Source organism: Falco cherrug, chromosome 4 (assembly GCF_023634085.1).
Source record: "Falco cherrug isolate bFalChe1 chromosome 4, bFalChe1.pri, whole genome shotgun sequence".
Taxonomy (NCBI): Eukaryota; Metazoa; Chordata; class Aves; order Falconiformes; family Falconidae; genus Falco; species Falco cherrug.
In genome coordinates, this window is record NC_073700.1 from 35,494,795 (window position 1) to 35,517,741 (window position 22,947).

General features: G+C 42.0%; 1 protein-coding gene across 1 annotated transcript; it reads right to left on the reverse strand.

Annotated features, from left to right (window-relative positions):
- Window positions 1-1,820: 1,820 nt before the first annotated feature.
- NDE1 (nudE neurodevelopment protein 1) lies at window positions 1,821-19,127 on the reverse strand. Its single transcript, XM_055707301.1, has 9 exons — window positions 18,937-19,127; window positions 14,027-14,156; window positions 12,833-12,986; window positions 8,390-8,538; window positions 7,906-8,042; window positions 6,674-6,853; window positions 5,497-5,588; window positions 4,329-4,465; window positions 1,821-3,245 (listed from the first exon to the last, which is right to left on the reverse strand). The coding sequence occupies exons 2-9, from the start codon at window positions 14,110-14,112 to the stop codon at window positions 3,152-3,154; spliced, it is 1,029 nt and encodes a 342-aa protein (XP_055563276.1). The 5' UTR covers window positions 14,113-14,156; window positions 18,937-19,127; the 3' UTR covers window positions 1,821-3,151.
- Window positions 19,128-22,947: the final 3,820 nt, after the last annotated feature.

Genomic DNA, 22,947 nt, shown 5'->3' on the forward strand with positions numbered 1-22,947 from the left:
TGAACTGAATGTAAAATGACATGAAGTACTTGGGATAGGTATGATTACCTCATGGAATTATGGTGCTGACTGAGGTGCCCTGGGCTGTATCCAAGGGCTGACAGACACGACACAGGACCTGCAAGAGACTTGCAGCATTCTGGTGCAGCACCCACCTGGAAAGCAGGCAGGGCCCTAAGCATCTGTCTTAGGCAACTAAACCCACCCTTGAAGTCTGTATGTGTAGGGTGTATTTCCAACTAAAGCAGGCTGAAAACAGAAACAGCAGCCCACACTGCATGCAGTGAAGCCAAGCTATTCTGCATTAAGGGATGAGCATGCAGTTACTATTTGGTTTTGGAGTACTCCAAGGGGACCGCAGCCCACCTCTGGGAACTATCAGGACCTACCACAAATCCATTCAGCTCTAACACTTCCAAAGAGCATCTAGCTTTGTGGTCACACTGGGGCAGTAGAGAGCCACGCACAGCAAAGCTAGGAGTATTGCACCAAATGAGTACGGAGCGCTTACTCGGTGTCCTAAGACCGTACAGCAAGTGAACCTTAAGTAGCGTGACTACAGGGCAAACAAGTCATGCAAAAACATCCACCTTGACAGCTAATGCAATCACCTTCGAAATCTAAGTATTGTTCCAGAAGGCACAGAGATTATGAACTAGAGATTCAGACCAGGCATGATTTATAGCCAGCAGAATCAGAGCCCAACGAATTCTCTCTGCTCATGAAAGAGTAAAGGAAAAGAAAGAATCCATTTGGAGTGATCAAGACAAGCTGCAGTAGAAGGGGATTAGGAGCTATCAGCTAAGACCTTTTCATCAGTCATGGAGCCTAGCTCTGCAAACATGCTCAACAGCTGGCTGTTACACAGCTTGTGAGCCTGCATGTGTGGGAACAAAACCAAGGAAGTCAGACTTCATATAGGATGGTCTTAAACACCAATGCTTGGAGCAGAACCAGCAAACTGAACACAAAGCCCTTCTAAAAGGAATTAATCTAGAAAATTCACATACATAATAGTAGAGGTTGGTCCAATGGTTAGAGCATTGCCCTATCACTTGACAAACTCAGGCTCCGGTCCCTGTTCTGCAAAGCTTGTGACAAAACGGGGAGCCAGCGTTTCTTTAGTAACACCGCAGAAAGTATCCTGCAATAGTGGCTGAACCAAAGTTTCTCTCCCAAAACAACTTTCCTCTCTATACCATTACAGAGGTGACTGTTCTGGACTAAATTTTGACAATTCTCAATAGCATATCCACTCCTACTCTGTCTGATTATATCTGTAGTCACATTAATAATATATCTGTAAAATATATAATACTAGCACAGCCACGATTTTCCAACTTTCTACCTTATCTCAACGCTGTGTCTCTTAACTGCAAGCCAACTTGCTCACCAAGCAGGCAAATTCTAGCAAGATAAGGAAAACAAAACTTGTCTCTTGACAGATCCCTCCAGACTACACAGTCCACTGAACCATAGCCCATGTGCTTCTGCTCCTCACCGGTAAGAAAAGTGTCAACTGCCTGTGTGAGCAGACAAAAATCATGTTAAAACAGTCACAGTTCAAGATTTTCAGATCGAGCAATGCCAATACTAACCACTGTAAATCCTAAAGGCATCTTTGGCTATAGTATATATTTATATTCCTTAGGGCAGGAAACCATGAGAAGAGAGAGATGTAGGAAAATCTTTGCATATGATTCAGCAAAACAATGTCTCTTCCAGTTTCATTGATCAGAAACAGATGAAAAACTGGTAGCAAACACCTGTGCATAAACCACAGTGACAACTTGCAAAAAAAATCAAAATCAATCAACAACCAGCATTCAAAATAAGCTTTATTCTGCTCCCCAGTTAAGCCAACTTTGTATATGGCCTGAATAATGGGAATGATCTGTGGTTATTTCCTGTTCCAGAGAAATAGATGCATCAGTGGCCATTTTCACAGCATTTTCCTAAACCAAAATAAAACCAAAAAAACAAACCCAACAATGCATTCTTTTTTCAAGTAAGCTCTCCCCACCCCCACAAACAAACCATAAAAATTGTTCAGTCATGATTATTTCTGCAAATACAGGCTTCCATAAGGTATATTAATACTGTGAGTGAACCTACTCCATTTAAAAAACAAACCAAAATGCAGTCGTATGCTACAGGGAAAAACGGATTTATAAATATTTTTCTACTTATATACACTTGTCTAGCATAAAGAACTTTTCAGGTTAAAAAACAATTTCTAAATTAGTAACAGCTGAAAGCTATATTTTCATAGAAAATAAAACAAGACAAAAATCATTAACACCCAAGGCACATTAATAAAGGAAGATTTGGAAAGCAGTAAAGCCCACCTATTAAGATGTTAGAACTAGGAACTTAATCAGGTCTCTCGCTTCCTACAATAGCCAGGATGTATGGCTGACAATATGGAGAAAAAAAAAAAAAAAAAAAAGAGGTCTACATGATAAGCCAGTCCAAAGTCTCCTACCTTGCTGTTAACTCTGGGACCTTCCGAGTACTCTAAGCACTAAGCATTCCTCATCTTTACGCATGATTCATTCTTAATGGCCAATCATTGCTTACAAAACTATATTACCACTATAGAGACGGGGTTTTGTATAGGAAGATTCTGACCAGCAAACATTCCACAAAGACCTGAGCAGCTTCCCTGCAGAAATACACCTTTCTCCACATAAAACCACTTCTGTAATTCAGGTGATTACAGCGTACAGCACCCATCATAGACAACCACCACAACCAACTTTTAAGCCAGAACACCATGGTGCTATAATTAACACCGAAAGCCAAACCCTGAGGAGTTGCATAGGGAATGCTGTTGCTGCTGTAGGTAGAGGGAAAATGGCTTTGACTGGTAGTGTCAGAAGAAGCAACTTTCAAGGAGTTATTTACAGCAGCTGATGTAGGAAGCAATTCAAGTCCTGCTTTGCTAGGCAGCACTGCTTTATCATACTACCCACAGAACTTGGCTGAAGCACCAGACTGGGTATGGCCACAGGAGGCCGTTGCCAGTTGCAGATTCTTGAGTTCTCACCTACCCTGAGACTGCTGCCTGATTGCTCATTGATATTCTCTTTAAAACTGACATTTAAAATATATATTTATTTTTTTCCTTTTCCAAAGCCAGCCAGGATTTTCATAGCAGCATCTTGACAACACTTTGTGAGGGATGGCTCATTGGTCCTGGAATGTTTGAAGGCCGTGTTCCAAACTCCAGGCGTTTCACTAACCTGCAAATACAAAGTGGAAGTTAGTGCGTTTCTTGCTCAGTGTTACCATCTTCAGAGTAACTGGTCACTTGGAGTATAACACTCAGCTTAACAAATCAACAGATAAAGGAATATCACTCCAAGGACTAAGTGAGCCTGTTACTTAACTGGGCTGAGTTTCTACTGTAACACTGAGCTCTTCATCCCCCCGAGTAGTGACAGGCTATCTTTTACAGGTGTTGGAATTTCAGTTCTAGCATTACAGCAGTAGATGTATAATCACCTGCATGAACATGTAAACGTACAGCCCTTGAGGCTTTCTTGTAGGAGCTTTCATGAGCTTACTCTCCAGGCTGGGATAGAAAGTACAGTATGGAGCACTCCCACACGACAACTTTGGGCACTGGACAAACCAGTATTCCCAGCACAAGGGTTTAGCTGAATATTAAGTCTGAAACAAAATGTACTATAGGCACTTAATTGACAGATAATCTAAAGAATATTCAGTACAGGACTAGCAGAGTTTAAGTAAGACAACCAATTCAAGCATTCAGACAAATTTTTAAGTTTATCTCAGGTAACTTCCTGTCAGCTGCCTCGTAGAAACACATCTTAGCAACCATAAAGCATTCTGTCTGAAGAAACCCATTACTTTCCTTTTTTCCAGTTCTCCCATAAGTGAGAATCTTAACTATGATAAGGGAAGTCCCTACATGCCATAATGTTCCTGAAACATCACTTGTACAAGAACATAAAGCATAAAACAAATCAAGCCAATAAGCAAGAGTTCCTCTGCCGTACTTTGTCCCAGTTAAACACCAGGTTCCTAATAAAATATATATTAACACACACTTTGAATTTGTGGTTTTCAGAACTTGATTCTAGCTAGTCTTCGAATTTCAACAGCTAGTGATTCCAAATTTTAAACCGATGTGAAACATGAAAACCATAATCCTGAATAACAAAATCCCCTATCTTTCGAAAATTAATCTGTCTCTACCAAAACAAAGATTTAACACTATGTAACAGTACAGCCACCAAGTTCTAACACCAACACGAAGTGTTTGTTCTTACTAAGACACAACAGCAGAGAACAGCCCTCACCCTGTATCACACAGAGGCTGATGAGGACTCAGGCGTGTTTCAAGGACATCTCTGTTCATGCACATGGACACCGTGGTTCTGTTTGGAGACTGGTCGTACACAAAGTTTCGGCAAGACGCAAGTTTGGACTCCAAAGCCTAATGTAAACACAGATGAGGCAAGTGTCAAATATCACCCTTCTCATTTACAAGATGGCATTGTGGCACACCAAAACAGCATTAGGAGTGCTTGGGGGTTGGGTTTTTTTGTTTCTTTTAGAGTAAGTTGTATAAGTAAAGGAACTTGATAGACCCTGTGCCACATGAATTCTGAATTTTTGAAGAGAATGCCAGATGTCTCTCTAAAGCTGAATCTCTCTTTCTGTAGAGGATGTGAAGGAGTTGATGCTGTTCACCAGGAGGAATACAAAATCTTCAGCTTCCTCAAGAGAGACTGATATCTATCTTAGAGGCATCGCTTTTTAGATAACTAAATGTTCATTTGAGCTAACTGCTTCCCTAGACACATATTAGGTTGTATGTACTAGGTGGTACACCTGAGGAAACTGAGCCACAGTTACCCTATTCTCCACCACATGCTCCCATCCTAGATCACTCCACCTTAGTTGCTGGATTACTCTTCAGTTCTATCAGTCCTGCAGCTCAGCCCACCAAGAAGTCATACAAATGCTTGTGCCAACACAGCACTCGGGCATAAGTGAAAAAACAGAAGTCAGTCATGGGATAATTCTTCCAACATTAGCACTACTTTAAAATGTCAAACTACAGCTTAACATGACATTAGGCCTTGCTCAAAAGATTGCTGGACTCTTCAGGCAAATTTCACCAGAGCCCTCTGGGCAACAGGTACCAGCTTCTTTCCTCTCTGCCTTTCACCGGAGCAGATCCCTTCCTAATTTGCTCATGCCAATTTATTCTTTCTGCACATGCACTTTCAGAAATGTGTAGAGGAAGACCTTATCCCTTGGAAAAGCAAAGCAGGGTCTATCTTTATTTGAGGGTTGGTCAGAAATGTACAGAGCCCAGAACAAATTTTAAGGCCACGCTCAGCAAACCTCAGGACAAGACACTCCTTCCAGTCTCACCTGAGCAGCAGCACAAATAGTGTTGGCTGAAGTTTCAGACACCAATACCCTTCCAAGAGCATGGGCTAGCAGGTAATCACTCACCCCCACTTTTCGCAGCAAGTCTCCCACAATGTTAAGTGCAGATATTCTTGCAGCAGGTGTGAGAGGGGTTGCACCAAAACTGTCTTCAAGACCTGCAGGGCAGGTTAGAGAACGATACATTACTCCAAAAAATAAAAAAAAATATTAAAAATAAAAGCTTTGACACTAGTGTGAAGACAGCCTGACATACAGAGCAGATGAAACATCAGTATCTTCACCTTCTTGTATCTCACCTCCAGTTCTTTCATATCCATTAGGAATATGAAACACTGTCTCCCTGAGATACCTCAAGTTACACTGTCCTAAGCTAAAGTCTCTAGATGTGCTGTGGCTTGGGTTTCTAGAGATCTGCTCTATTACTCTGCATCTCTGTTTCTGCAGTGAGACCAGAGGGATGTGTCCTCAGAGAGGATCATCATCTCATTTTACTACAAATCTCCAAATCCTCTCACTTTCACAGAAGCATTAATTCCTCCACACAAAACACATAATTTTAGGTTAAGCATAGTGAAGCCCACAATCAAACTTGGTTAGTGCTCAGAGCTATAATATCAAATCATCAGAATGTGACACTACAATCCCCTGCATTTACACATACACAAACACAGTTACACAAATTTCTGGCTTTTTAAGCAAGATGGGAGAGTCAGCGTTAGAGGTTTGCAATATTGAAATAATCAGCGCTCACAAAAAATAGGCAACAGATATTACTGACGTGAAAGCAGAGATACAGTCATTTAGTACAGCTAGGATGACTAGCCAGTGTCCTGTTGTTCCAGAATAAAAAGAAAGCCTCTCTCAAAGAGCACCTACTTACACAGAGAGGCCAATTCAAGTAACATGAGTGTGACATTAAAGATCACGCTGAAGTTTTTAAAAATCCTTCCTCTAAGTTGGCCAACATCTCTGGGACAGTTGCAAACTAACAGTAAAGTCCCAATAGTGCACCTTGTCCTCACAATTATTACTAGACAGTTCAAGTCAAATGGAAATTAACAGCCTATGAATAAACCCCAAAAATCACAGTCTATGAATACTGAGATCACAGTGCCTTGATTTACGTGTATTTAACTGAAAGACTCAACTCTGCTCCTTTCTTCTCACTCCTCCTTTAGCCAGAAAATTGTAAAAACAAGAGCATCAAATAGCATTTCTTTGCTGGTTCCCTGTTGCTCACCTCTTCTAAATGTTGCAGGGGTGGGTATGTGGATGTTGGGTGCCCGGTGCAGCAAGGGAGTTGAAGGCACAGATAAGGATGCTTGAACTGCAGTGTCTGTCCTTTCTGTTTCCAGGGTAGCTCGCATCGGTGTTTTGGGTTTCTCCTGTTTCTGCTGCACTGCAAGCTCTTGTCGTAGATCTATGAAGGAAGCAACACAAAGCAAGCCTTTAGAGTATGTATCCACCAAGATAAAAACAGGTGAGAAGGTTTTGCTCAAAATATTTTTCCCCTTGTGGAGGTGAAGTCACTTGTCCTTGTAAAGATTACTCCAGGCATATGTCCAAAATCTGAACCATCACTAAAGGCTTTTCCAGGATTGTGGCTCAAGATATTTTTCTAGCATTAGTTCAGTTGCTATTACCAGGCTTTAATTTTTGTTCCCTTCCACAAGGCTCTCTTCGAGGCAGGAAAACTCCTTTCCAAATGTTACTACAGGCTGGTTAGGCAGAGGCGTATCAAGGCTAGGCAACATGGCACACCTTGGCTACATTCCAGCTCCCTGCCAGGTTGTGAACCTACCCATCGTACCCTTTTCTCTTCTACCCTAGTTTCCACATGAGCTGAGGTGAAGTGGAAGCCACATCATTATCTCACCAAGGGACAGAGCACTTCAGTCCCACAGCCTGGCTGTAGCTTATGAAAACCACTTGAGGGCAAAGAATCTGAGCAGATCTGAAAATAAGGTGTTCTTCCAGCTCCATGGTCTCTTCTCACCCAGCCTTATCAATAAATATCAAAAGCCTAGCACATGAGACTATTCAAAGGTAACCAGAAGTCAGTCACAGTCCTCCTGTTTCACTGCCCCATTAGTATTTCATTGACTCCACTTTTCCCAGGCTAGGAAACGATGAGGTTAATGGTTATTAAAGCTGACCTTCATGGGTTACAGGAAGCCAGACTAGCACATGCCCCAGCTGGACTGGCTCTTCTTAACCCCTCAAGGCCCTGAAGCATCACCACAGATTAGGAGGCTGGAACACACTTCTGCTTCTGCGAGCTGCTCTAGAATAAGGTCAGCAGTTGAAGGAGTAAGGGGGAACAGTCTCAAAGCTTCCTCATTTGCTTCTGCTTTTCAGAGAGCAGATTTAAAAGATGCAGACTTAAAAGTCAAGCTCTAAGATATATGGAGAGGACTGAACAGCTACAAGCCAGGAGGGGAGAGAGGGGGAAAGATACAATTTCTATCTAACCTCTAGCTTCATCTTTCAGGCGCTGCACAGACTCCAGAAGGTTTTCTTTCTCATCTAGTTCACTTTCCAGAAAAGCATTCCTTTCGATAGCCTGGTTTAAACGCTGTTCAAAATCTTCCAGAGACATTATAGTAGCTCTGAAAAAGAGTGCACAAGATGTCACTACCAGATCCTTCAAGCACATAGAGGAACTCTCTCTCACAAGAAAAGGGATAACATCACATTCATTCTTTGTTTGGTTTGCTTTGTATTCTTACAATTTTATATTTTAGCTTGTAAGATATGAAAAGAGTGCAGGGTAGGGTGGAAGTGGAAAGAAAAAAAATTATCACATTTCCCATCTGCCACAAATGTCTTAAACCATCACTCAAGTGATTAGTTTAGAATGGCAGTGCTAACAAGCACAGCATCACAAACAGCTCAGTGACACTACACTCACAGGACAGAACAGATGTGGAAAAAGAAAACACAGAAGGTAGGTCACCTCTTTGCTCTTTCCAAGTCATCATTTGCTTGCTCGAGTTCTCGAATGTATTTCTGAAGTTGATCTTTAATAGCTTTTGTCTGGGCCAAGTCATCTTCCAGCGCAGAGATTTGCCTGTATCCCTCCGAATGCTGCATTTCAATCTTTTCCTAATCAAAGGCAAATCAAACAGCCTATCAGGTACTTAGCAATGCAGGTTTTTTCTTCTGTGGCCCTGAGTTTCTTTAAAGGCAGATGCTGCGAAGTTTTTTGAGAAACATCACCTTACATATGGTAAAATGCCAAAAAAGCCAATTGCTCACATACTTCTGGGCAGCAGACAAGAGTTCTTCCTGATACTCCTTTTCAAACAATGGTGCAGTGGTTCCCGACCTCCACAGCACAGGGCCATTCCTTGCTCTCCCAGTGAGACTCAGCATAATTTCTGAGCTGCAAGAGCTTTAGCAACACACAAAGCAGAATTCAAGAGAAGCCCTTGTTTTCAACTCCAATAAAAAGTCAAGCAGTACTTAGGAGCCTAAATAAGAAAAAACCCCCACCACCATCCAAGTGTCCTGTAGGCAGGTTTGTTACTTGGTACACTGCACCAATTTACACACTGAGTCAAGGTATTCCTTATTTCTTTATTCTAGTTTGCACAAAGTAGGGAGATAGATTGTAACCCACAAAGGCCTAGCTCCCCAGTTGTCAAACCTTTGTACTATTTATGTGTATCAACAAAGATACCAGGCTTCAATGATTAAAAATTACACAACTTTTTCATTACTTAGTACTCAGTTTCCTGTTTGTTAAGCAGTTCTCTCACTTATGTTAATTAGTCCGCATGCTCAATCTCAACTTTGAGTCAGTGGTCACAATCTTCCCCTGTGGGCACTCCCTTCCCAATATTTTTGCTGAGCCCATTGCTAGTGATAAGCTACCTATCAGCTCATCTATCTTGTGGAGGTGCTTGTGAAGTTCCTTTTCTAAACAAAAGAATTTGCCAAGGCTTAACACTCAGCAGGACATACAAAATGCTTATAGCTTGAATTAACCCTTAGAAAATCATTTGTTCTAATTCTCTTAAAGCCAAGCTACTAACAATATGTTCAATTTTATTAATCATTTGATATTGCAATTACATTGTGCTGTGGAACCGGCAGGATTCTCCATTGGCCCTGTGGTTTTATTAGCCCAAAGAGGGTTCAGAGTTCTAGATCATAAAACATTTCTGGTGCAGTTATGCAACGTACTTTGGATGTGAACCTAAAACAAACCGTCTCACTTTACAGCAAGTGCACAAGGGTACATTTAATAGGGGCATAGGCAGAGAGAAACACTTTGCTTCTCCATTAAATCTCTCTCTCCTGCTATTGCTGCTATATATAGAATTAGCTCCACACCATATGACAGGAAAATCTTCACAGCACACTGTCTGCTGAAACACTTGACTTTGCACCACCTTGTTATCAGATTGTTGCAGACTGTCTTAAAGTTTTACTGAATCTTTCTGAATTTTGTGTTTGTTTGTGAAACAGTTAGCTATAAGAGCATCTTGATATTAAAGAGGTAACCTCCATGTTAGCATTATGTTAACACTTATTAACCAATGATGTATGAGTTGCTGTGCTGCTTGTTATCCAAGACTGTTACTTGAAGTCCCTATGCTATAGGCCATAATAACCTTACTCTCTAGACCATAACCAGAGCACCTGGGTTCTATTGTGTATAGGATGAGTTGTTGGACAACTTGGCAAGGCAGACATCTAGCCATCCAACCTGGCAACAAAACTAACTTTTAAGGTGTCCTGAAGTGAACTACCTTCATTATAACACTAAAAAACACACCCACAGGTGAAGAAAAGCCTTGCCCAGGTGAAGACCCTTCCCCTATACAAGCGTAGTAACAGAAGAGGATGACACAGCAGTTACTATTACATGTAAATTACAAACCAAACATTGTAACTGGAAGTGTACAACCTTGTGATTTTTGTGTATAAATGCAACAGTGAAATCTGCATAGGTGTGCTTGATTTGTGGAGATGCCACTGAAGAGCCAGCACTACAATAAAGGAGTGCCTGCTTCTTAATACCACATTGGTGTTAAAGAGGTTTGATTCCCGATTTCGGTGACAAGATCACTTCAACATGCCAGAGATTTTTTTGAAACTCCAAGATTGCTGTTTAAAGAGCATTTCTGAAGTTCTGTCTCCATCCAGAATTTAAGTACAGCACATGAAGTCACTGAAAACAAATCCACGCACTGGAATTTGAAACCCATGGCGTGTAGTCTAGCATGACTGATAATTTGAAGACAGCTATTTTAGCACAAGAAATGCGTAGACAAGGAGTAGGGAAAGAGATAACTCATTCTGAATTAAGACATTCTCATTTGATTCCAGATCTCTGGAGCATAGTTACATGTGGAATTTAAGAGCTTTCAAGCCCAAAAAGGCAGATTACTTTCAACTAGCTTTTCAGGACTCTCTAAACAAACCCTCCCAATTATTTCCATTTCCATTATTTCCATTTCTTTATAGGTAGCACGAACTCTGGTTTCTGAGGCAGGCACACACTAGGCTGGTAAGCTCAGAGCCACAAGCTGTGTGGGCCGTGCAAAGTTCACTAGTGTTGACCTACATGCAGACATCAACCCTTGATGGGCTCAGTTAACATTGCTGTTCAATAGCCTCCCGAGTTTAATGCTTTGCTCTTGAATTGATTCACATAAAAGACCAGAACTGCAAGGTTTGAGTCTTTGTTTTTAGCCAATTGTAATAAACTATCAGCTGACCTGGCCATCAATGGTGTCTCTGTTCCTTCACTGCAGGCTTTCAGTGTAGTGATGCAGTTTTCAGGCTGCATGAATAGCCAATTGTTAAAAGGTTTGCTTCAAGCAGAATATGTATTAAATTATTCTTCACAGTAAATAAGCGTATTTGAGAGAATCTTAATAAAGTTATCTTCCACTTTTTGAAGTTATGTTGTTTCCTACTGTTTTCATTTATAACCGCTTTGGTTGATTAATTATCAACTCCTCTCACCCCAGCTCCTCTGGAGAAAGAAAATAGTTCACACCCTCCTCAGTGAAATGAACTGCTGGTTTTATTTTTTCTCCCAAAATCCATCAGCTTCCACAGATTTGTGTGACTACATGGAACAGTAGACCAATACTCCATACAACATGCAGAGCATTTAATACTGCTAAGGCACTAATACAGCAAGAACAAAGATCAGTGAAACATGACAAATACAATGAAACAAGCCTTGGAGGTTTTGCTATAAAAAAGCTGGGAGGGATTACTAAATTGCTGTTAGGGGGACAGGAAATCTGCCTGGAACAGAATTATTTCCTTAAGACAGTAATTTGAACAACAGTTTAGACAAAAGGCATTGCACACCTGGATTAATCCAGTGATTAATCACTTTTAATCAATCACACAAATAACTTCACTCCCGTTAGCTCATTATTGCATCCAATTGAGTAGAGTAAGTGTTATTTACATTCATCTCTGCTTCCACAGGTATTGACCTAATCCTACAAAATGCAGTGTAGTGTTTCTTGGGTGACTATACCTCAACTTTAAGTAAAAGGCCAACAAGATCAAACTTTAAAAAGGCACACAAATTTCAGCAAATTTTTTTTCCTTTTTTTTAGAAAACTTAACATTATTTCCTAAACCTGTCAACGAGCACAGGGGACTAGCAGCATCTTTAGTGAGACTGATATGAAGCAGACTCATCACTCTTTATACTCTAGATCGCTTCATTACTTCTCAAGTCACTCTGGTGAGAAGTTCATATACCTTATGTTTTATAATTATAGAAGTTAATACTTTTCAGCTGGTTCTTAGTTTCACAGAAGGCTAACCAAGCATAGAGAGGATAAATTATTTCTCCCCAAGTACAGACAGATTCAGTAACAAAACCAGGACTGAAACTGTTCTATGCCTTTCGGTTCAATATATTACTTGCTTTCTGCTGCTTCCCAGCTTAAGGGGAATGCCAGATAATAAAAAAATCCAGTGAGCTGTGTATTTACGTGATGCAAGAACACTGCTAGAATGTTTGTATTTTTATTGTTCTGAATATTATCTGTGTCTGCACAATGCAAACAGCCAGAACATTGTGAACAAAAGCACTAAGTAGATGGAAGGAGGAACAGAACAGCAGCTCTATCATGTTTATGTTTAGTCTCTACTGCAAACAATTTTCTCCCATCTCAAATCTATGCTGACATAGCCACAACCTGCAAAGAGTGGTTCAGGAACATTACCAAGATATCCAGCACCCTCAAGGCAGACATGATAATTTTTCAAGACTTTCTTTTTTGTAGTTTTCTGTCCAATTTCTTTGTAATGCTTAAGGTTGGTCTCCACAAGGCAAGCTGAATCTGCACATGCCTGTCTCATTCACCTTTGCACTTAGGATGTACATATACTGTATGCATCATCTGGCTCTTACCTTAACTGACTCAAGCTCCACCCGCAGACGATTGTTTTCCGACAGAAGGTCTCTGTTTCTGGATTCTGTTTGCTGCAGCTGAGTCTCCAGTTCAGCTTCATACTCTCTACTCCCTTCTTGGAATTCACGCAATTCCTCCTGTGTATTCTCAGCACTAGAGAGCAATTCCAGTAACAGAACTCATCGTAACTAACAAAGATAAAATATCTCTCAAAGTAAAAATAAAAAAAAATACTGTCCTTTAAAATAAAAGGCTCTATGCCCTTCTCCAACACACATACTCAACAGGAAGAGAGGACCACATGCAAATGTATTCCCATCAAGCATGAAAAGCCACCCCATAGCAAACTGGTAAACCAACAAAAAAAAAAAAAAAGCCCAAATCTAAAATTCTGTCTTCATACTATAGGTGTTAGGGACATATGGAGTCTCTAGCTTATACATTGCCCACTTCCATCTGCATATTTAATTTGTTATTCAATTCAGTTATTTATTTGGAAATATGAACAATGGCATTTTTTATTAGCAAAAAAGTGAGAAAAAGAGAGAAAGATGGAAGGAAAGATGTTCTTATATTCTTAAACAATTATATTGAAATAACTATCCAGCAAGCTAAACAAGAAGCACTGAAAGGTCTGAACACCTGGTCTAAGAAAGGACCCATCAATATCAGCATCTAAAAAGCCTGGATGGATTTTTGTTTTACCCTTTACTGCATTTAGAGCAATATACTGAGCTCAAGGGAAGAGCAAAGCGTGTCCGTTCTCAGCCAGGGATTCTCCTCAGCTACATGCTGTCAAACCATTCTTGATCCACACTGAGATATAAAGAGTGAACAGCAGCATCCCTCTTTCTGCAATGACCCAAATCATCTGCCCCCAACAAGACTCTGCAAGTGAGTTACATTTACCCATGCTGCCCACAGACTGCAGGCAGAAGCACAACTTCAGCACACACAGTCCTACTCAGACCAGAGCAGGGACCAAAACCAGCAGTGCCACAGCAGCACAGATTCACTGCTCAGACTTAAAGGACTTTTAGCAATGCTTCTGCATAAACTACAGCAGCCCATGCTACCACTCAAGATAGCTGAACCACCCTGAATTTACTCCCTTATGTGGTGCTATGTATGTTTTTGCATGCAGTGATATGCACCCTATCGAACAACTTAGAGGAATGAAGCCCCTGCCTTACCACTGCTTGTATTTTGTAGCCAACTCCTTCCAGTATCTGGTTTCCTCTTCCAATGAGCTGAATTGAGGTCCTTCTGAGTCTTCCATGATGAGTCCTTTAAGTTTAAAACTCCCGTTTCATTTCCACCCCTCTGGAAAATTAAAGGATCAAGCATAAGAACTAATGCAGTGAGCTACCTCACTACTTTTTGCTGCAAAACAGAGCACGCCTCTTCCCAGGAAGTCACTGCACACCTGGAGACCAAACTAAAGACCAGCTGTGACAGGGCTCTGTTGGCAATACTGTAAATGTGAAAGAATCACTACTGAGTAAACAGGTCCTCTTCCTCAGTCCTCCCACGGCTGCTGCATGCTTACTCCACATCCCTAGCAGTAAGCACCTTCCCCACCCTTTGACTACGCAGCACTGAGCACCAAACCTCAAATTTTAACTGCAGCTGTGCCAATGCACACGGAACACAAGTGAAAGAGAACACAACTCAGGCACAATTTCAGCTATTGAAGTTGATTCCAACAACCCCAAATACACTTGCTATGAAATTAAAGAGAAACTTTGGAGACACCAATAAGGTACTCAAGATACTAATTTCCTGTGTTAACATTTCCAGAAACACCTAAGCTTTTTTATGGACATAACTGCTGGACACAAGAAAAACTTCTCCCTAGGTCAACATAAACAAAGCTACCCAACTTTAAACCTGAAATATCACAATCCATGTATGGCTGAGAGCCACAACGTATCTGGATACCTCAGAGAGCCATGGGAGAAGAGAGCTCCAGAAATTCCCGGGGAATTGAGGTATAAAAGCTCCACAGAGGTTGTAAGATACCACCTGGTTGGACTAGGTATGCAGATAGATTGCAGCAACACAGTGAGCAATGCGCACCATCCAGCTGCCCCTGTGCCAGCATAAACCCAGGAAGAGGACACAGTCCCAAATGGGAATGACACATGAAAGCCACAGGGGAATCAAGAACCTTAAGTTGGTCACTCCCACCTGAAGACTTAAGTATCTTGACACCACAATTAAATAAATGCCCTCTGATGTGCATGATGCCCTCTAATAAACAGGTCACTAGCAAATATTTTATATGAATTAATCTTGAGAATGGAGAAATATCAAACCTAATGCTCTGGACAACCTGCCCATGTCCAACCCTGGGCGAAGCAAAGATTCCACACAGACATTATCAATTTAATAGAAACCCAAATCGATCACGAACAGTAAATTAAGGTGGAGTTGAACAATTCAGGACAATGGCAGCTGTCAGAAAACTGTATTGCTGAAATTTAATGACTGAGGAAACACAGTTCTACCAAGTTTCAGCTCCAGATCTACTGAGCAAAACACTTCCTAGAGGTAATCTTGGTGGAATAAAGGGGGGGAAAATAGCCAAAGATTTATATTGAGATATATATTGATATATACATATATATATCAATATATAAAGATTATCCCCGCCTTCTACTCTTCTTAATTATGATACTTGGGACATGCTGGAATAGACCTTCCAAGCAGCATGTCATAGCTAAAGAAAATGTGCATCTACCGCACATCTATCAAACCCAATGGAAAAAATTACTCATCACCTGTGTTGAGACTTTCATCTTCAGAAAACCAGCTGGTTTAAACAGGATTAACAGCCATCTATCTAATAATGCTATTGAGACAAAGTAGTTTTTACCTCTACCACAGTCAACAGTATCAAGTACTCAAAGCTAGTCTGATGATTTAACACCCAATTCATACATACCCAAGCAATCTACAAAGCACAAGTCCTTTTCACAGCCCAGGCAATTTTCAGATTGCTGAACAAAAAGTAGCTGTCACAGCTAAGTGGGCTGTGCCCACACATCTCAATGCACAATATCAGCTGCACACTCACAGAAATTACACTATTACTTAGAAGGGGAGCTGGAAGGTGAGGGGAAAAGTTACTAAGCATTAGTGTTTATAATTCAGTTCCTTGACACAAAATGTTAATTAGATTAAGACAGGTTAATTAAGTTTTCCTTCTAACAAATAAAACCACCGTGTGATGTATTGACACACTTCCAGCAAGAAGTCTCAAGGCTGCAAATCTTGTATGTATTTATAGAAGTATGCACTGGGGAAAAAAGGGAGAAGAAAAGGAGTGTGAGTAAGGAGGAGTGATTTTCCAAATAGTATGCTTGCCCATTAAAAAGAAAATCACGAACAAGCATAATTAGCATTCTTGACTTAGGACAGTTTACAACACATGCACTCTATTATTTTTAAGCGAACTGAAAGTGCCTTTGATGTTAATGAGCATGGTCTTATGCTCAAGGCACTGCATGTACACACACCAATCCTTGCAGCACACTCGTGAATAAAAAAATTTTCTTTCATAGATGAGGAACAGGGAGGGAGGGTCAGACACAAAGAAGTGATGCAGGTGCAATGAGAAACCAAGAAGGCCGCGCATCCATTACTGTGGTCAAACCATTCCAGAGAACAGCAAGCCAGTTTCCTTTAAATGGTTATTTCCCACCACTCAGGCAACAGGAAGTTTTTGTATTTCTTCAAGAACAGATTCCACCCAGGGCATGCCTGGTTTTGCTACACAAACTGAATATATTTCACAAGTCTCCAAAGAGGAATTCTTCTGACACAAGCGTTATAATAAACCCCATACCTGTGTTCAGACAGTAAACAAAAAGAAGTCAGACAAGATACAAGATGGAGCGCAAGACATCTTGTTCCTGAAAACTTTCAAAAAAACCCTGGAAGCAAAAGACAGAGCTCCCATTGGCCTCAAAAGCTTGAATATACTCTTATCTGGCTCTCACTTGTGGTTTTATACTACACTTTGGAAGGACTAAAAGAATATACTAGTTACCATTTTTTTCAGATTGCATGGTCACATATAAAAGAACTTTTCTAAATATTATGCCTTGGTTTAGGGAAAGTTCCACAGGACCTTGATAACTTTCATAGAAGCATAAAGATGCTTTTCCCTTCAGTTACTAAGCATGTCTTTGTAAACTGTGAAACATGACAAATTATGGATCCACTGAGGATGTTATCCATTAAGAGTACTCTATGCTTCACGGTTACCATTACTAAATAGTACTTACAATTAAAAATTTATTGTTAAGTTGCAAATACATGGCAGGACGTGGACCTATACTTATTCCCCAGAGATGACACAACATGGCAGAGATTATTTCACTACTGTGCAATGCCAGACATTTTTTGTCCACAACACACAAGGAAGACCTATTAGGTTCCCTGTACATCTGCACTACATCTTGGCTCACAGGAATTTTCAAACTAACCAAAGATGCAAGATACCAACTTAAACTGAAAAGAAAACTTCCAAGTTTTAGACAAAGTATTAATGCTTTTTTTATCTTTCTGAAATTTGTTTAACAAAAACCCACCACAGTCACAAAAATCTCAACTGCATGTAGAAAGGACAGGGCTTTGACTATTTATTTTTCCCCCTGCTGCCTTCTCACCTTGATTTTAATAGCTTGGAGACAGCATGCAAACTGCCTGGAGAGTAATTAATTAAACCAATTTGGAACTCCTCATTGTATAGACTCACAACAAAAGGGGCAGTCAAGGAGGGTGAAGGAGGTTTTAGCAATGTTTTGTTAGACACCGGCCAATGTGGAAAAACAAGAAAGTCAGTCAGTCTGTGGCAGGCACACACTGGCTGCACCTTCTTTGTTTTTGCACACATGAAGCCAGAAAAGCCATCTGGCCAGACTTCCTGCATGCAAGCAGCACAAGTGCTGGTCACAGACATTACAAAACCTCTACATCATACAGGAAGTGGACGTGTTCATGGGTGGGGGAACGGACTCCTGCAAGGAGAAAAATACCTCAGCATAAATGTTGCAGGAAACCATTTCATACAAGTGAGAGCAGAACTGCAAAGTTCTGAAGAGAAAAAACATTAAGAAAAGCCACACACAAAATTATGGAAAGAACTTCAATTTGAGAATCAGAGTTCACCAAATTCATGAATACCTAAACTTAGATTCTGTTTCAGTCGTAGAATAAAGGGCTCAAAACAACCCTGCATACCGAATTAAAAAAAACCCAACCAACCAACAACAAACAAACCAAAACAAAAGAACATTTTAGCTTGATGAACAATGTTGGCCTATCTTTGTAGCAATGCCTGATGGTCTGAATCAAGATAAATCCATATTATAACAAAAAGGTAAAACAACAGCATAAATACTGCTAATTATTCACGGCAGAGATGATAAAGCTCCTATTAGATAATTTTTCCTAACCATAAACCAAAACAAAACCCCTCTTTGATCATGAAAAGTGCCTTTCCCATCCTATGAAAATTTAATTTTCTTAAAATAGTCCCCCCCGTGCAAGGGTCTTCCTCTAACATAAGTGCCTATTTTCTTTTGTTTGAGCAACACAAAAGAAGATCACCACATGACGGAAAGAAAAGGAAAAGGTCATGGGAGTGCCAGCATGACTGCACAATCCCACCGCCAGCACTAAATTGAGTCATCATCTTCTCAGGGTCTTCTCTAACTCCAGAAAAGCCCTCAGCTTTTCGGACACCGCTCCAGCCCCAGCGCTTCCGAGTTCCCAGTGATTCCTAAGGCGACTCCGCCAAGTTTTCTCTCCTGAAAGGCCCGACCGTGACGCCCCCAGCTGCACGCCCACAGGTCAGCCAGGCAGCGCGCCGGGGCTTCCCATTCCCATGCGGAGCACGGAGCCAGGAGGGAGCCGAGCTGAGGCAGCGGGCACGGCTCCCACGCTTCCCCCCGCCGCCAGCCACCGCCAGAGCAGCCCCGGCAGCACGGAGAGACCCGGGCCCGCCAGTGAGGCTGCGGGAAAGCGCGGGGGGCCACAGACCGGCGGGGCCCCCACTCCGCCTCCCCTTGCTCCCCGATTCTGCCCCAATTACCACCGCAGAGCGAGGGACACCAGGAGGGGGTGCGCCGCGCCGTAAACCGCTCTTGCCTCCTCTACAGGCGGCAAAGGGCGCTCCGCCGGCGGGGGAAGCCCCGGAGCGCTGCCCGCTCCCTCACCCCGCTCCCTCACGGCCGCCGCGGGACCGCGCCGCACCGGCGCTCGCCGCTCGGCCCGGCTCGGCCCGGCCCGACACGACCGCCCCATTGGCTGCCGGTCACGTGCGGCGAGGGGCCCCACCAATCAGCACCGCCAGAACACCCTACTGGAAGGTTTGGAAACTTTCGTTACTTTCAAACGGCGCCTGGGGGCGGGGCCGGCGGCCGGGGGAGCCCGGCCTGTCCCGGTCCCTCCGCTGCCGGCCGCGGCTCCGGCCCCAGCCCTCAGCCGCGGCCCCCAAAGTGGGGAGCGACGACCCGTCCTCGGCTGCGTGCTCACGCTCAGCGCTGGCACGCGCCAGCCACGCTAAACCTTTCCACCAGTTCTATGAGCTACAACGGGCAAAAAACAAACAAAAAACCCCCCACATCTTCCAAGATGTTAACGGTATAAATCAGTATTTGCCACCATCCTATAATTTTAAATACATGTTTTCCCTTGAAATGTTCCAAAAGAGGAAAATCTTTAAATCAAATATGATTTTTTTTATTATTATTTCAAAGGCCTCTTCTTAAAAAGCAAGCTGTGAGGCAGTGACTAACTATGTTTCTATTTAATGTCAGTGCAACATTTTGAGACTAGAGTCCCCTTTTCAGAACCAAGGAATAGGCTTCCGTGTCACTGAGGCCCGTGTTGCAAGGACAAAGCAGTCCATGAAATATTAGTCACTTGCGGTCATCTACCTCTCGGCATGATGTCATCATGCCAGAAAAGGAGTCGCAAGCATCCGCAGGGGAAACAAGCTCCCCGGGACAGAGCTGCAGCTCACTGCAGCCAATAAATTCCCATGCTCTCACCAGGCAGGATCAATATGAAGGGCGACTGAGGCATGCGGAGGCTTTCTCAAGTGCCCTAGGTGTGATCCTACCGACAGTGCACACAAACACTTGGTCATTAGGCGTGTCTGGCATTTGTTTCCTGAGTCAAAACAAAAACACAAATTATCACATATGTAGAGATACACTCCAGCCCACATACATATGGCCATATGTCACCGAGTATCACTTCACACCTCTGCACTATATTTTACAAACTGCTGGATGACAAGCACCCACATGCAGGGCCCCCGATCCCAGTTCCATTTACTCCTGTGATGCAATACCTGCTTGGAGCAGAGTCTGATCCTGAAAAGACTTCACTGTCTAAATTGGGAATGTGCCTCTCCCAAAGTCTTGGGAGAACGAGCCTGGGACTGTAACAAAGAGGATGGATGCTTTTCTGTAAAAATATTCCACTAGAAGAAATCTGTCCATAGGTAAGGTAACTTTAACTGAAAAGGGTAAGCAAAACAATTATGCTTTCAGGTCAGCTGTTCTGCAAAATATTATTTTAAGGTCAGATGTTTAGCAGAAGTAATGGAGACAAACTATTAAACAACTTATGAATAGAAACCTAAATTAGGTATTTAAAAAATTGGGTTAATAGCAGTTTGCAGTTCTGTCATTACTCAGGAATGTTTTTATTGTCAGGTAAGTTACAGAGAATAAACCACATACTATCGTAGTATGTCCCCAGTAATTAAAAAAAATTACACATTGTTTGCAAGTTTGGGACAAAGGACATTATTTCCACACTTCAAACAAATCTTTGAGGATAGTGTGACTACACAGATGATATCAAAGGTACACGTGAGTATTTTTAGTAGTTCTCCTCTTAAAATACTTGTAAAACATACAAAAAATCCTCAGATCTCAGAGGAAGCTCTTAGCTTCTCATCTGATTCTGAAACAGTGTAACAGCACCCTAACAAATGCCAGAGGCTCAGAGGTACTAACAGAAGCACTACTGTACACAAACAATAAATACTAAAAAAAACTTTACTATAATTACTATCACTGCCTTGTTTGCAAGAATGGGAATACTTGTCTGTTTTAAAATTAGCAGAGGAGAATAAGAAATTTTATTATGTATTTATTTTTACTTTGCTGATGAATAATTAATAAACAGCAGATTTTGTGGTGCTGGTTACTTTAATGAGAATGCCACACTGATTCTTTCATGAAAGCTAAGTGGCCAAAAACGTGTAGACTTTATGTTCTGCTAAGATTGCAACACCTTATCTTAATAAGCTTCTTATGTGAAAAAAGATTCGCTTTGCTGCAAGAATTAAATAACTCGCCACAGAACCACCCCCTCTATGAACAGAACAGGAAATGCTTATCAGTTGTCATTACAAACTACTGAACTTTTTTTAGTGGGTTACTGATACCCATAACAAGATGTGACAAACAGAGTATCATATGGAAATACTGCTATCACTGAAGAGCAAGTATTTAACGTCAATGAAATGTATTTCTGTCTCTTTAAAGTTGTTATATAATTGTCATCAGGATTTGCATATGCTTAAGCAAAAAAGAGATTTTCATTAGTTTTAAACCCTTCTGATATCTTGAACTGACAATTTTTTCATGAAACTGTCAAGTGCTTATTAATAGCGCTGGTGTGTAAGCAAAGTAAAACAACACAACTCAAGGCCTTAATACACAGCAGCATTACACCCTGCATGAACCATGATAGCAGGGGCAAGACTGGGTGTAAATACGAGCATTGTCCCTAAGAAGACTCTTAACCTTGTTGGTGGCTGCAGTCCATTATGCAAAGGTAAAGGTAAAATGACAACTTAGTTTAATGCCATGATGTCATTTATGATTGAAAGATACTGAACCACCAAAAGCAGATCTTCGCCCTGCTCTGTCACTAACATCTCTTCTTCAGGATCTGCCATGAGCTACCTGCATGCTGAGGAGCAAGCTCAGCCTGGATGATAAGGATTTGCTGCATGACTTTGGCCCAGACTTATGAGGGAACTGTTAAATTGTGAGACAGAGCTGTATCTGTAGAGAGACAAGAAAAGTAAAATTACAAATAGAGGTAGGGTTGTTGAGACAAGGACTGTTAGCAGCACAAGGATTCAAGAGGAAAAATATCAATGTGGAAAGTTATAAAATCCTGAAGTGAATAAAAGCCGGCTATCTTCAGTGTGTTGCCAGTGTCACCTACACCAACAGACCCAGTGAATGACAAGTTATTAAAACTGAGGTAGCAGTGGAGGCCTACGCTTTACTTGATGCTTGTTTGTTCAGCAGACTTAGGTATTTAATCAGGGGGTGTGGACCCTACTAAAGCCTAATCCAGTGGCTTGTTAGAAGCTTATTCTTTTTTGTTAGCCAGTAATTGCTTGATATTTTTAAGATATGTATTGAAGAATTTCTTTATACATAGCTAATGATGCCCAAAGCGACCTAGAGAAGGACAGTACAGAATGGTCAGGCACTTCTGTTCAAATAAACAGATTTCTGAAGAGTACTTACATTTAACTCCTGTCCTTGGGCTTAGGACTATATACTGCTTTCAAGGGAACAGACTCTTTTAAATGCTTAAAATGGTTAAACCTGCCCACCCTTGGCAGCCTATCAAGATTTTGTGTTTGTGTGTGTGTGAAAAAAAATTCTAAGTGAAAACTTAAATTCTGTGCAAGGCACCAAAGATTATTACCTATAAGAGTCCAGTTCAACACAGTGGCAATCTCCTCATCACCTGCTCAGGCCCCGGGGAGGCCAAGCCCCCTCTGCAGGGCCTCTCGCAGCCCACCGCAGGCCGGCGCCTACGGCTCTGCTGGGCCCTGCAGGCCCCGGCCCCGCTCAGGCAGCCGCACCGAGCCACCCCCCGCGCTGCAAGGCGGGGGATCCCAGTGTGAAGGGGCACAGGGGCGCTCCTCAGCGCTCCCGCCGCCCAGGGCCCCGGGTGTCCTTGGCCGGGGCCCCCCTCATCTCCTGAGATGCCGCCCTCATCCCCTCAGGGCGGGCCCGGGCACCCTCCGACTGGGCGCGGGCACCTCCACAGATCC

Excerpts from the sequence above, each read along its gene's own strand:
- NDE1 (XM_055707301.1), bottom strand. The coding sequence starts at position 14,112 with ATGGAAGACTCAGAAGGACCTCAATTCAGCTCATTGGAAGAGGAAACC. Across the intron at positions 5,589-6,673 it reads CCCTGCAACATTTAGAAGAG|GTCTTGAAGACAGTTTTGGT; the intron begins GTGAGCAACAGG and ends CCTGCCCTGCAG. Across the intron at positions 4,466-5,496 it reads ACTTGCTGCGAAAAGTGGGG|GCTTTGGAGTCCAAACTTGC; the intron begins GTGAGTGATTAC and ends TGTTTACATTAG.